The following is a 15585-nucleotide window of genomic DNA, read 5'->3' as shown; positions in this document are numbered from 1 at the left end:
GTCCATGCTCTGCAGGTGGAGGATTTACAGCCTCATGATTAAAAGACAACTAACAGCAGCATCATGAGGAATGCAGCGAAAGGAATAATAACTCACACCATTTGGTGTATCTACACTTCATGTGTGGGTGCTTCTTAAACAAAAGTAACCAAACCAACCCATTTCATCAAATTGTCAATTAAATTATTTAACTGGGGGGGGGGGGGGGTTCAGTGCAAAGAAGAAAAAAAACCTTCTCGATGAAAAGTTGGAGCCTGTTAATTGAGCGCGTTATGGGCCTACATGCAGCCTATTATTCATTCCGGTCGATTTCATGATATGAAGGAAACATTAATTTCACATGATGAGAAATGTGAGTTAACTGATTCTAATTGTCTGTTTTAATCCATTAAATAAATCTTAATGTTGTTTTCTTTGGTAAAAAAAACAACATGTTTTTAACTTCAGGATGTTTTCCTTTAAAAATCACCTACTGAAGCTTTTATTTAGCCCATCACCTGCAAAACATTCCCTCGCTGCGCTGTTTTAAGCGGATTTATTCATTTATTTCTGCTTGATCCGTGATCTCCACGCTAATGACAAAAACACAACAAGATCACATCGCAGCTCACTCAGGCCAACGGTACGAATACCTTGGCGTACAAAGTTGACGCCCACGGTTGGTCTCCAATCAGGATATTACTTTCCACACTCCCGTCCAATCAGAGCAGGCTGGGCACAGAGTGGGCGGGTCCCCGGCAGCTCCAGAGAGGGACATTGAGATAGTGGAGGAGAGCAGGCTTGTTGGGCACGAATGCCACTCGTTGCGCGTGCTTATAATTTGGAGAGGTGTATGCAGTGCACGGCCCGGTCGCCTTTCCAGGTGGAAATCCACGAGGAGCTGAGACCGAACTTAACTGGGACGACTGGTGAACCCGGTTCAGGACAGGTGAAATTCCCAGCAGGCTGCTGGGAATGCTACAGGATCGATTCCGATGCTGGGAAATAACAGTGTCAGCGCGGGTAGGAAGACTGCAAATAATTCTGTTAACAAGTCTGTCATCCCGCAGAGCTAAAAAAAAAAAAAGAAGAAGCGTAGAATATTTTATTTGATAGAAAAAATATATATAGGCTAAATAAATCTGTGAGTTTTTTTTTTTTTAAATCTCAGTTGTTTTCCTCAACGCAGTTACGTTTCCGGAACTGTTGAGTCAAAACGCAGCGATCTGCAACATGACGTATGTTTCTTATTATTCTTATTTTTTCACAAGCAAAATAATAATTTGAATATCAGTGGCCCAAGTTTGAATTGTTTTAGGATACATACCAAAGGCTGTCTGTTTTTTTTTTTTCTAAAATCAGGCCTACAATTTAACATAGCCTATTTACAGGGAGCTTAAAAAACACGATTGAATCCTTTAGGGGGGGATGAAATAATAGGCTACGTTTGCTTTTTTTAATTTCATAAAAATAAAATAACTCTAAGGGATATTGTATCTCATTGATTGATTTTTTTATTTTTTTGCTTCTCTCATCATTAGCACCTACATCTTGTTGCTGAAAATATTATCCTTTACGCTTCGGTCATTCTGCTTCTCCGTTTTCTGCAAAAAAAGAAAGGAAAAAAAAAGCTTAGCCTATTATTTAAACACAGGGCCATTGTTTTTCCAGATCCGGCTCTATCGTTCTCTCAGGCCTGCATCAACATTTTGAAGCAGGACACTTGCATCGTGTCCGACCAAACCGTGTAAAATCAGGGACACTGCAAATGCATGTGGATATGGAAATAATGTGTGTTTTTCCTGTCTGTGTTTTGCAGGTCATGGATGAATTGTCGCTGCAGAACAGTGGAGGTTTATCTACAACCAGTTGATGTGTCACTGAGCCTAATCAGGAATTTACCATAATAATATTTATTTTTTGGGGTTCCTCAAGCCTCTCTATTAATTAAGACAAATCAGCGATGAAAACGAGGCAAAGCAGGGAGGATTCAGTCAAAGAGCTGATGTGAAGGACTACATTCAGACCCGGAAGGATTTCTCAGTGAATCGGCGCAGAGATGAAGGAAAAATCGAAAACTGCAGCAAGGACTAGACGAGAAAAGGAGAACAGTGAATTTTATGAACTGGCTAAAATGTTGCCTTTACCGTCCGCCATCACCTCCCAGCTGGACAAAGCGTCGATCATAAGACTGACCACAAGTTACCTGAAGATGAGGATTGTTTTTCCTCAGGGTGAGACATTGAACGCACCACTGTCAACTCCGCTGAGATATATATTTTTTTTAACACGTCATCTCTTCAGTGAGAACACACGGATTTTTACAAACATATTCATTATTTAACCTACTTTAAAACAATAGTGAGACATTTTTATTTTATCAAGGTGTTTGCATGTTGTCGAGGTCACAAAGTGTGAATTTATTCACAGCCACCGAAAAAAAGGCTCAAGGGGACTGAAGTCATTATTTAACATCATAAATAACATCTATTCCATTAGTTGTTTTTATATAGCCTAATAAAAAAAGTAGCTACAATATTTATTGTTTTAAAATACAAATATAAAGCCGAGGCTACATTTGAGTCATTTTTAAATCGACTTTAGTTGTATTAGTCATACTCATAGCCTGGCTAATTGAAGATCAAAAAAAATAAAAAATTGAAGGCAACTTAGGTAGCCTAAGACACAACGTCACAGGCTCATTTTAAATCATTCGATGTAAAAATGATTCAGATGATTCAGGAACATAGCAGCCATATTTCCCTGATCTGCAGGGAGTCTTGCCTAACGGATTATGTTGGTTTTTAATTCAGTGTCTAAAGGAAACGATCTGCCACCATCTTTTAAACAGCCCCTCTCTACAGGCTGCTTTCACTGCGTGACTGAGAACCAGACGGACCAATTAGAAATGAAAAAAGGCCCTGCACGGCCTCTAATCACCCAGAGCCACGTGAACACGAGCCACACTGTCTTCCACATGCTCCAGCTTTTATGCAAGAAAAAAAATAATAATGTAATGATCTTCCATGAAATCAGAGAAGCCACACGTAAACATGGGTATATTTCTGTCATTAAATTTGCCGTGGAAGAAATAGCCTAGAAAGACTAAGACTTAAAAAATAAATAGCCTCAATAAATATTAAGAAAAACGACTTTGATATAATGCATCCTTCCGCAGAAAAACAATAACATTGTGTTGTACTCTCTTTTTACATTCTTCTCTTCTGGCGGAGTGATATTAAGCTACATGTCCGACAACGGATAGGCTACCTATCCATATCATTTTCGATTGCAGCAGGGAAGCGAACATCTATCATTTAGTGATGATACCACAGCTCCATGAGATTTCTAATACATTTAAAATAACTGCACTGCTCATCTTCTTTGTTCAGTTTCCTCTCCTGCTGAACGAAGAGGCATAGCCTATTTTTAGTCCAATTTAAATTTAGATTTTTTTTTTTTAACCATAAAACATCTCATTTGATATTTTCTTGCAGTTGTATCGTGGTATTAAATGAGCCTATGTCATCTCGTCACAATTAATGTCGAATTACCGTCGTTTGAAGAGGCACGTTGCCCTTGAACGCACCTTGTAAACACCAACAGAGAGCTTCTGAGCAACATGTGACACACAGGAGCGCACTGTGTGAATGCTTTAACACTAAATAGGCCTTTTTAATAGGCACGCCTGCAGGCTCGAGGGTATGTGTGAGAGTGTGAGTGTGAGAGTGTGAGTGTGTGTGCTTGAGTGTGTGTGTGTGTGTGTGTGTGTGTGTGTGTGTGTGTGTGTGTGTGTGTGTGTGTGTGTGTGTGTGTGTGTGTGTGTAACCTATTATATAGGCTACAGTTTGAGAGGCAGCTTTTTCAGTTGCCCAACTGTAATACCACAGACAATGTAGAATTATATGGTCATATCGTATATCCTATTTGAATTGTTAATATTAATGAAAAGGTAAATTGCATTAGCAATAGTCTGAAAGCCAAACATTATTATTTGACTCTGTGCAGGTCTGGGTGAAGCGTGGGGTCACACAAGCCGAAGATCCTTGGAAAATGTTGGACGAGAGCTGGGATCTCATTTACTGCAGGTAAAGCCTATTGTTATAATAAAGACAATACGATATAACTACGCGGCAGTGTACGTCATAACGACAAATGTGTATCTATGGCTTCTCGTTTATTCACAGACGTTGGACGGCTTCATTTTCGTTGTGGCTCCGGATGGAAAAATAATGTACATCTCAGAGACAGCGTCAGTCCACTTAGGACTGTCTCAGGTCCGTTTTCCAAAAAATTAAAAAAAAAGAAACACATTCATGTATTTCTAATATTCTGCATTCCTGTGATATTCTGCTGAAATGTAAATATACACACAACCACCAGACAGTTATGACGTGTTAATTACCTGAGTTATTGTCAACAGGTAGAGTTGACTGGGAACAGTATTTATGAATATGTCCATCCTGCCGATCACGACGAGATGACCGCCGTGCTGACGCCACATCAGCCCTATCACTCACACTTCGTCCAAGGTAAAACACATGTTCTATCTAAATATTCCCGAAGTGCAAATGTCGACGTCTTTATGCAATCGAATTTACAATTTACTGTGTGTGCAATCTGCATGTAGCCATTAGAAATGTCAGTGTTACACAGATGGGAGACAGACGCAGATGGAGTCTGCAAGCGTGCGTAATCTGCTCCATTACTGCTCTATGCGTTATCTGGAATTTAAATCATCGTAGCTTTTGTGTATTAAACTATTATTGTGTTTTCGTATTTTTACACAGATCATAGGTTCATTTTGTTATCACTGAATATTGTTAATAAAATGGAGGCCTTTTTTTTTCTCTCTAAGTGAGTCACGGTGCAGTTTGAAAACGTTTCCAAATACGCAAATACGCAAAAAAAAAAATACAGCGACAGTCTATGAGAGTTTCTAAATGTTGTTATAAATCAAACAGTTTAAGATATATATTTGTTTCATCCTTCAGAATATGAAATGGAGCGCTCTTTCTTTTTGCGGATGAAATGTGTGCTGGCAAAAAGAAACGCAGGCCTGACTAGTGGTGGATACAAGGTGGGCATTACAACTTTGTTTACGGCTCATGATATTTAATAAGGTCGTTATTCATTAATGAAACAATTCATTGCAATCAATTAGTTACGTATTTAAAAAGCTTTAATTATCCTTATTAGACTACAAATCTTATTTTTAAATATTATGATGTATATTATTATGTAATGTGTCTGATGTGAAAAAAAAAATGTTTCTTTTAAAGTACAATTTTCTCCATGCAGTGAATAATTCAACTTCATTCCACCTTGCAATAAAGATGCATTTTTCTGGGGTTTCCTTTTCCTCACTCTGTCTTGCTCCTCCTCAGGTGATCCACTGCAGCGGCTACCTGAAGATCCGTCAGTACAGTTTGGACATGTCCCCCTTCGAGGGCTGCTATCAGAACGTGGGTTTGGTGGCCGTGGGTCATTCACTACCGCCCAGCGCTGTGACGGAGATCAAACTGCACAGCAACATGTTCATGTTCAGAGCCAGTTTAGACATGAAGCTCATCTTCCTCGACTCCAGGTACAAAAGCAATCAACTATATTGTGACCGCATTGTCTTTCTAATTCTATCTTTATCTTGTGTAAAGCATAGTCAGCGGACTTGAATGAGCTCTGAGCAGCTCCACAGATGCAACAGTTTCCCTTTTAACACAAGAATTACAGAGAAATCAAAGAATCCCTGTATCAGTGTGTATATTTTTTTTAACAGAGCTGATTAATTCGTCCTCAGGGTGGCCGAGCTGACAGGTTACGAGCCCCAGGACCTGATAGAGAAAACCTTGTACCATCACGTCCACAGCTGTGACACCTTCCATCTCCGCTGTGCACACCACCTCTGTGAGTCACAACCTGCTCTCTCTCTCTCTCTTCTTCTTCTTCTTCTACGAGACCTTGCTGCAGACAGTCTCACACAAACACACAGTGACACAAACAAATGTATGTGTTGAAATTAATCTCTCTCTTCTGCCGCACTCTTTTCTTCCCCTCAGTGCTGGTGAAAGGCCAAGTCACCACTAAGTATTATCGTTTCCTGGCCAAGCACGGCGGCTGGGTCTGGGTCCAGAGTTACGCCACCATTGTGCACAACAGCCGGTCATCGAGACCTCACTGCATAGTCAGCGTCAACTATGTCCTAACGTGAGTCTCCCTCAATATTTTTTAAACCTAAAACTGAAGGAAAGTTATTTTCAGGGAGCTGCTCCAATGAAATGGATGATATCAAGCTAGATATATTTTTGGCTGTACTTTTTGAAGAACGTTAAGTTATAGTTAAGTGGTTGAAAGCTTCTATGTGTAACTGCATTTTCGAAAGTTAAGTTGTTACATTGATTGCTCTTTGGACTGCGATCCCTGAAATGACAGCTATGTGAAGATAGTAACACAAGGCTAGGGCTAAAAAGCAGCTGCCTATTTAATGGTGTTTGCAGCGGGAACACAGCATTGGAAATTTAACCAGATTAAGCAAAAATCAGATCATACACTCCTGTGATCCATGCTCGCAGCTCACTCGATGCTACGACAGGTCTTTGTCTCTCGGAGAAATCCTTCTCTTTATCCCTCTGTAGCCTCTCTGAACAAATCTGCCAAATACTGCTGCAGGGCTCAGGCAGTTGTGTGTTATGAGAGCACAAAGCACACTTAGGCCCTCGGAGACAGCAAGACAAACACTGGGGTTCAACCCCATCAAAAAACCTCTACTGTCACCATCGATCTGCAGTCCGAGGAAGCAAAATCGATCAAACAGGGAACTAGGAATCAATAGCCATCTCATAGCTGGAGCACATGTTGGATTTTCCTTGTTAGGTTTTCTTGATCCACATGTCGCTTTTCTGAGCGTGCGAGTCCTTCTGTGTGTGTGTGTGTGTGTGTGTGTGTGTGTGTTTGTGAGTCTGCACACGTGTAGCGCATGCATACAGCTGCACTCCGGGTATCGATTTCCTCAATGCAGTTAGAAGAAAACAAAGTAACTACATTAAAATGACAGTGAATTTTTAACAGCAAAACTAGCTCTCCCACAGATATGGCCAAAAGCTAACACTTAGCGCTAGCACGACTACACAACATAAAACAACTACATTTAAAAAAGCAAACACAAATTCAATCACCTTGGTCTGACAGCATTTTAACCCGGCATGAATCCATTAATAAATCATGTTTAGAGGTTGGCTGGTGGCGTATTTTCAGGCGTGAGGTGCTCTGACATTGACCCTGAGGTGGAATTCGGCTAACACAGCTGAGTTTGCACAACGGCCCGACATTATTGGCTCAGACACAAGTCAGCCAGGGCGCAGATAGGATGCAGAAGCAGCCACGGCAACTATACCTGCAAGAGCAAATAACACTCACACTGTGCACTGGCTCTCCAAACACAGTCTTTCCCCAGAGGTGTTGTACATGAAGAATGGGTCATATTTAGAGTCATATTAAAGAGGCGGACTGTGCAGGGTCAGGGATGGGCCACAGGGTTTAAAATGCCAGGCAGCTGCTATTACATACTGTTGATGTGATAAGTTAAGAATAGGCTCATGTTTGCTGAACACTTGACACAGGAGCCTTTTTCACTCCCTCGACAGTGACGCTTGGATCGAGTTCAGACGCAGGACAGTGGGTTAAAGTGTCAAAGATGTTGTACAAGCTGCATGCAAGGGTACATGTAAAAAAAAAAAGTTTTTATTAGATTCCTGCAGAAGAGCATCAGTGCATAGATAGTTTCTGTGCACATGCATGCGTCTGTGTTTGCACACCGCTATTTGGCATGGTCTAGCAATGGTTATACTGCTAAAAGGAATGATTAACTTTCTTCACATTGTCTGTTGCTTTCTCAGAAGTGGGAGAGCTTAATCTCTCGAGCTTATCTTAAATGTTGTTTTCACATCTCATAGTTATATTGTCCTTCGTGGCATTAAGAGTCTGTTTGCAATATGTCTGTGCAGCTATGTATCTTTATTTAATATTGGTGGAGATGTCTGCTGCAGATAAATTACTGATTATGTCACTTGGTGCAACACTATCACAAAGACTGTATAAGATACAAAGAGAGTATCAATATGATATGCTGGAGATGTTAGCGTAGAGGTTTAAGGAGCACTGAAATGATTGATCTGTAGGGGAAAGGTGAACAAGGAACGATGTGCCCTCCTTCAACAACAATCAAAGTTGCCCTCTGCAAGCACTCAACCATCAACAGCGCAATGTACCTGCTCAGTGGTCTGCAGAAGACAAAGCTAAGACTTTTTAAGAGTTGAGATGCATTTATATTTAGATAAAACGTAAGAGTCTAATGCATCTATAGGGATTTGTGTTTGGTAATGTGGAGCTGATGCCAGCAAGCAAATGATGACAAAGTCACCAAGCAGATGTTTTTAAAATGTATAGTTTTAAGAGTGTCATCTCCTCGTCTTAGTTAGGTCAGCTAGCATGCTAACATTGGCTGATGGGAATGTCATTAGTTTTAGAGCTGTCCCAGTAATCAACAATCTAATCAAGAGCTAATTTAAATGGAAAATATTTTGATAATTATTCATATGGTTCTGAGATTTTTGAGCAAAAATGTTGAACAGTTTCAGAAAGATTTGCAGATTTTTACATGAAAATTCTTTGGGTTTGAATTGCTGGTTTCAGAAATTGATCAATTTGAACAGTTTCGGTTCAGGAAAATTGTAAAATAATTTTAAACAATAATTTCTTACATTCATAAACTTAAAAACTATTTCACAATCATATGAAAAATTGTCAGATGATTGGATAATGAAAACAAATGCCCATCATAAAATTGCTCTATACGGTATATTACATGAAACCCTTTTAGTTTCTCAAGTATTTTAAGTTCTTCAACACTTTACATTATAACCTGCTGATTTTTCCCCTGGTTCCCTTGACACTGTCCTGAGGGGGGAATTAACACATGGAACTAGTTTCTTTGCAATCTGTCCTGAAGGTGCTGAGTAATTACCCTCAAAATCAAGATAGCTAAATTTTGACCAAAGTTGTCCTCTATCCAGAATTACAATACCTAGAGGATCTAGCTTGGCTAAAAAGCCACAGATTTGATAAATATGGGTTAAAACTGCACATTTGTCTTTAATATGTATTTCGCTTGTGTCAAAAGGGATACTGAGTACAAGGGAATGCAGCTGTCATTGGACCAAATGAGCCCAACCAAGCCTGCCTTCCCTTACGCCGACAATCACAGTGAAGACAGGAAGAGTACCAAGTCACGTCTGACCCCAGCGAAGGCCAAAGCCAGAGTATCACCCTACCCCCAGGTAATAAAGAGCCTGTATAATGGAGCTAAACCAAGAAAAGAGACTTGTGCAGGCTTGCTTGTTAAAAATAATCTCCAAGGCTAGAATGTGATTTTTATTTTATTTTTTTTGACTGCAGTTTTCAGCTTTCAACCCAGAGCGTTCAGAGTCGGACCAAGACAGCCAGTGGGGAGGGAGCCCGCTGACTGACTCTGCGTCTCCTCAGCTGTTGGACCCCACTGAGGCTGCGGAGGCATCCTGTGCCTACCGACTGTACCCCGAAGCGGGATCCTTGTGTTACGGCCTGGGTCTATCAGAAGATGATCTTGCCCATGCGACAACCCATCCTCACACCACCACATGTGACCGGGTGCGATGCCAGAGTGGCCGCTACTTCTTAGGAACGCCACAGTCGGGAAGGGAAATGTGGTGGGACGCCACGCGCTCTGTTCTCTCACTGCCGAAGTCGTCTGCAGAGAACAGTGAGGGCTATGAAATCACATCCTACCATGGAGCCATTCACGGTGAGGTGTCAGGGTTGAGACCACAACCATCTGTCTCTGAAAATAGCTCTGGCCTAGCTTCTCCTGGTAGCTGTTTTCCAAATGTTATTATGGGACATGCTAAGTTGTTTACGCCGTCTCTTGCCAGTGTGGTGATTGCTACCATCTGTTTAAAAATTGCCTGCAATTGAAAGCCAAGTTATTCTACATCTCGAACAGGGAATCAACCCCCTGTGTGCTTCTGCCAAGAGATTCAGTATAACGGACCACAATTCTTTACACATTTAAAGAAGAATTGCACACTTACATAGGCAACTTTTGGTTTAGAAAACTTGTACTAGTATTTGAGAAGAAGTGTAGGAGGCAGATCATGATCTGATCTTAAAATGTGGGAATGCAAGCACAAAGTATCAAATTAAGTAATAAGACAATGTTGTTTTTTTTTAAATTATCTGTATTAAAATATGGCTGTTGAACTCTCCTTACAGGTCGGGGTCACTGGGATGAAGACAGTGTAGTGAGTTCACCTGATGGAGGTGGGTCCACCAGTGATTCCGGTGAGCGCTACCATGGTGACCACTTCCGGGCAACCCCTAGAGAACCAAGCAAGATGGAGACCCTAATCCGAGCCACGCAGCAGATGATCAAAGAGGAAGAGACTCGTTTGCAGCAACACAAGGCGCCACTGGACGTCTCTGGACTGGCCAAAGCTCACAGCCCATGTTTTACCTCCACGCTACCCCACCACTCCCAGCTCACCATGCCCAGTGTGGTGTGCCGTGGTCCTGGAGCCCCCAGCATGGACCTCTCTTGTGAACGCCTCCATCACCGGGATGGAGTCAAAGTTTCTTGTCCACATGACAATGACGACAACACGACCAGTCCGGCGTCCATTTCACGTCTCAGCAGCCCCAGCTCGGATGGGATCCCTAGATCAGGCCTTTCCCTCGCCAAAGACTACATGCAGACTGATCTTTCACCTCACTCTCAACAGCCCCAAGGAAGCCCGCTGCTCTACACAGCCCAAGATCGACAGCCGCTGGATAGGCAAGCGGCTTACGCTTTAACCGGGTACTCTCTGGAGCACCTGTACGACCCAGAGAACCTGAGGAGTTACTCCAGCCTGGCCTGTGGGGGAGTCCAGTACGATATGGCATCCCATGTAAGGATGCAAGCGGAGCAGATGCAGGGACATAAGGCCACCTCTGTTATAATAACCAATGGGAGCTGACGATATCTGGTGCACATAGGTTCTGTTCTCTAGAAGAGGATGGTGGACGATGGTGGAGGCTTTATGCACAAGTAAACACGGACCAGCTGCTTGATGCAAACGACGGGACAAGAAAGACCAAACGAGTAATTGTGCTTGATTGGTTTGTCCTTGGTGGCGCATTGAGCACATCTTGCTTTTGTCGGCCTTTGTATCACACCACTCTTCTACTCATCGTCAGAGGAACTAGTGTTAAAGAAAGTGACACTGGGTATGCCACTTCACAGGGAGGAAGTTTGCTCCCTTTCATAGGAGTACAGTGCTATTTTAATGGAGATTGACTGAATTTACCTCCCTGCAAAAGGCAACTCAAGTTCTGAATCTAGTTAAACATCAAGCCAGTGTTTCTGTTCCAAAACACCTCATGCATCATTGGCCATGTAAGTTAATCTGTCCGGGACACGGTTTCCAAAGGTAGTAAAGAAAGTGTGTTGTTCCATTGCCCCTTCATCTGAAAACTCTAATGTTTGACATGAGAAGTGCAAAATGGAGAAGGCAAGCGTTTCACTATTGTAAGATGTCAATGTTTCCTGGTATTTATTTGTCAGTGAGCTGTTTTCTGTATGTGTCATTTTCTTCTGTCCAAGTAGAACCTTTACTGGTTGAATAAAATGAGTTTAGGTGTTTGAATTACACCAATATTAGATTTTCTTAAAAATTAATGAAAAGGGAAAAACAGAAAAATACCTTTGATATGTAAAGTGTTGGATAAGCAGGTCAACTTCTGATTCATTGTTAAATGCCCTCCCACACACAGGTAATTGACCTTTCCCCTCTAAGTAGGCATGGGATGTTTTCACATATATTTGGGTCTAAAAAGATCACATAAGAGGGTGTTATTTTTCCTGTTATCTCACGTTACTGTTACCCAACTAGTAAGCATATGGAGAGTATGCTTTAAACTTCTGAAGAACATATTGTTCTTTAAAAAATCCATTCTTATGTCATGAGAGCCTAAAGGGTTAAGATAATTGATACAAGCCTCTCTAAAAAAAACATGTTGAATGTCTTTTATTTCTAATTTATTCTATGATGTAAATATCATCACACTATGAACTTTTGGAAAAGTAGTTACCAGATAATTTATTAATTGGTTTTAAAAAGTCTCTAAATCTAAATACAGTTGTAAACAAAGAACTTTTGTCTCTGTAATTTTATTGTTGTACATTTAACTGTCAAACTGCTTTGAATGTTACACACACACACACGATGCTGCCGTCTCACAAACAGTCAATGACTGTGATTTAAATACATAATGTAGACGTACAACGCTTTTATGTATTCATTGAGGACCTAAAGGACAACTGTATACAATAGATGTTGAGATGTATGAATACTTATGGATTTGAATATGCATATAGATACTCAATAAGTTAAGATAGTATTTACATGTCATTGAATTACAAACATCTTGCCAACACCACAGGATCATAATAAATGTCTGATTTGTTATAAATCTGCAATATATAAGATGATATGCACAGTAGATAAAGACAAAAATAAGAATATGCAGAAGTAGACGGCCGTGGATTTTACTGTTACTTTGACACTGGAAACGGAAACCTGGAAAAAGTAACATGGTTTCCTAGAACAGCTGGGTACTGTAGTTTTTGACAAACTCTACCCAACTTGTAGTGTGCAGTGCATGAATTCATTTGGTACTCTTTGAGTTTGACTCAAACTACAATGCCCATGTGCATGGTACAGAAATGTCTTAAGGGTAAAAAGAGGTTGCCTATTAATTTTGTTTTTTACAGTTTTTACACATTCTTGAAAAGAAAGAAAATCCAGGATATCTACATCATACGCTTTCATCAATTATCAACTGAATCTACATGTCAAATATTTGGATGTACAAAGTATTATTTTGCATGAAATAGTTTTTATACCACAGCCTATGCTGCTATTTGACACATACCTGTAGGATCAACGTACATTAAATTTGGAAAACGAAGACAATAGTACAACACATTTGTTCTGGAATTTGGTTTTTCATTGGATCTGTTGAAAATAATTTAGAATATCAAAATCCCTATTCCACTGTTTATTTTTATATTGTACCTCACCACAAATAAGCTAAAGGATGACATTGTTTCACATTATTATACAAGTCATTACCACAGCATGCTGCTAATAGGACTACAGCGCTGTCACGTTGTAAATGTTCTTTCAGCAGCACGTTCCTGTTGTTTGGAGCTGTTGAACCTGCACATTTAGCTGCTCTGACCTCTGCTCAGAGCCAATTTGGCTGCCATGTATTTTAATATATGTAAGTTATTCACATGTAGCTGGAGAGCTGGCTGGCCCGCCTGGCTGGCTGTCTGAGCTAGGAGGGACCTGGACCTGCTTCTGGGCCTGGATGCAGATCCCCCATCAGTCACCTCTGACGTGACCATGTGATGGTGTGCCAGATATCAGTGCTGCTGTCATTCCAGGAGGTACAACTGCACTGATGTTGACATCACCAAAGTTTAGGAAGGGTGTGTGAAAGTGTGTGTGAGTTTATTGCTGAGATGCTTCAATAATGGGAGGTTTTTTTCCCCCCCTCTAAATACTGGGGCTTTTGCCTGATGTGCCCTGAAGGCTTTCACGTGTAGAGTCAACTACAAATGTGGCCAAACACTGGGCCCTCTGCCCAGACTTTGCACACTTACAAACACCCTCTTTACCCCTACACTGAAAATTCTCTCCACGCCCCCTTAGTCCTTTAGAAAGAAGCTGGTGATTTCACAAGAACCAGTTTCTCTTCGATTTAAAGACAAGTAAAAGCAAATCCTAAACAACAACAAGCACTCCGATTTTTACGAAACTAAAATAAGCAACAGTAGGATGTATTTTGTTTGGGACAAAAATTTAGAGAGACAGCAAGATTGTTTTTTTGGTTAAAGATAAAAGTACAACCTTCGTCTGTCAGTGTTTCCAAAATGAACCATGAGTCCCTCCCAGGACCTTTAATGTTATTACAATATTTCCATCTGAAGTTAGGGGAGGGAGGAGAATAAACTTGGAAAATGGAAAATTCCAGTGTAAAGTGTAAATACTTCAGAAATTTATTCAATGGCAAATTTAGTCCTTTTCCATCACAGTCAACAGAAAACAAAGAGTCTGCAGAGGTAACAAACTGACAATGGAGGCCACTCTTAAACTGAAACGAAGGAATCTTTGAAAGTTTAAGTAACAACTTAAGATGTAAGTGGAATAAAGCAGATGTTAGGTCTACAATCAAATTAATCAGAAATAAAAACAATTTAAAGAAAACGCGTTTTATGCCAATGATTTTTTTAACCCGTAGGAACCGCCCAATAATGAACCACAGTACTACAAATATAATCATTTGCAGTGAAACTACTATGCTACTGCTAATAAAAAGGCATGTAAGTGAATCAGTGTCTTTTCACTGTAATGCATTAGACATAAGAGGAGCTAAAGATCCTGCTTGGGCCATGCAGTCACCTCGATATGGAGGTAAAGTGCAGAACCACAGGAAGCCAGATCTCGGGGCGTCACGACGGATCCAAACTTACCAACAACCACAGAATACAACCAAGGTTGGGTGCTGAGGTTTGGGATAGCTCCTGGATTTTCTTGATTTATTTCAGGCCCAGGATTGAGGCACCACTGCATATTCATATGTCAATTAAAGTGTTTTCTCCACTTGTGCCTCCACAATTCAAACAGGCATGTAGAGAGTCTTTCCTATGATGCTGCTGCTGCAGACCAGCGTGGAGTAAAAACATTTTTAACATGTTTTGTTTTTGTGTGCACTTTGTAGCGACTTTAAGTTTAAATGGACATCTTCCAGTTCTTTATTTTCTGAAATTGCAGCTTTACGTTTCTTATTTGACCTTTGCATTGTAAAAAAAAAAAAACATGCTGTCAACCAGTTCCTATGCAACAACAATTCAAGCTTGCACTGCTGCCAGTGACTCACCTGCAAATGAGTCAGGCAGGGGGCAAAAAGCCGCACAGGACCTGGGAAAATCATTCAAGCAGGGCACCGAGTGACACCTCTGCTGCAGACCTCATTGCACCAGAACACATTTAGATGTTCTGATCGGGTGGACCAGGATATTGAGGTCATCCGGTCGATCTGATTGGCTGAGCCTGGAGGCTGAGGTCATTGTGCAAATTTGAGAGGAAATGAGGTTTGTCTTTGTGTCACAGCAGCTGATTAGGGAATGCTGCTGAGAAAAAGATCCAGCTAATTACAAGCAGGGTAAAAAAAAACTAAAAAAAAACATTCATGCACTTTTAAAGCATTATAATGGGATGTCTTTACCCTCACTTTCTGATGACTTTATCGAACTGTTTAAGCAGTTTGATAAACACTATTTATACATTTGAATTAAAAGGATAACAAATATATGTATTTATCTTTTATTTACAAGTCTCATGAAAGATCAAATCCACCAATGTTTGCTACTCTGTGGCCTTAACATCCAAGTCCTGAGATCCCCATAGTGAACATATTTATCTTCTTAAAGCTCCTGTGAAGAGGTTTGAGCAGGTTATAAAACTGAAA

General features: G+C 40.7%; 1 protein-coding gene across 3 annotated transcripts; it reads left to right on the top strand.

The window, feature by feature from the left end:
• The first annotated feature begins 770 nt into the window (after positions 1-770).
• LOC109989685 (single-minded homolog 1-like) lies at positions 771-14810 on the top strand. Of its 3 annotated transcripts, XM_020641538.3 has the most exons (12): positions 772-1002; positions 1799-2213; positions 3988-4067; positions 4167-4256; positions 4403-4511; positions 4974-5059; positions 5367-5566; positions 5777-5883; positions 6036-6183; positions 9155-9311; positions 9430-9814; positions 10282-14810. In XM_020641538.3, the coding sequence occupies exons 2-12, from the start codon at positions 2039-2041 to the stop codon at positions 11022-11024; spliced, it is 2280 nt and encodes a 759-aa protein (XP_020497194.2). In that variant the 5' UTR covers positions 772-1002; positions 1799-2038; the 3' UTR covers positions 11025-14810. The 3 variants fall into 3 exon arrangements, with proteins under 3 accessions (XP_065820129.1, XP_020497194.2, XP_065820130.1); XM_065964057.1 differs by having other exon boundaries at positions 771-1002; positions 3988-4256; XM_065964058.1 differs by lacking the exons at positions 772-1002; positions 1799-2213; positions 3988-4067 and having other exon boundaries at positions 4180-4256; positions 4407-4511.
• Positions 14811-15585: the final 775 nt, after the last annotated feature.

Source organism: Labrus bergylta, chromosome 15 (assembly GCF_963930695.1).
Source record: "Labrus bergylta chromosome 15, fLabBer1.1, whole genome shotgun sequence".
Taxonomy (NCBI): domain Eukaryota; kingdom Metazoa; phylum Chordata; class Actinopteri; order Labriformes; family Labridae; genus Labrus; species Labrus bergylta.
Note: the sequence above shows the minus strand (reverse complement) of the source record. Positions and strands in the feature narration are given on the sequence as shown.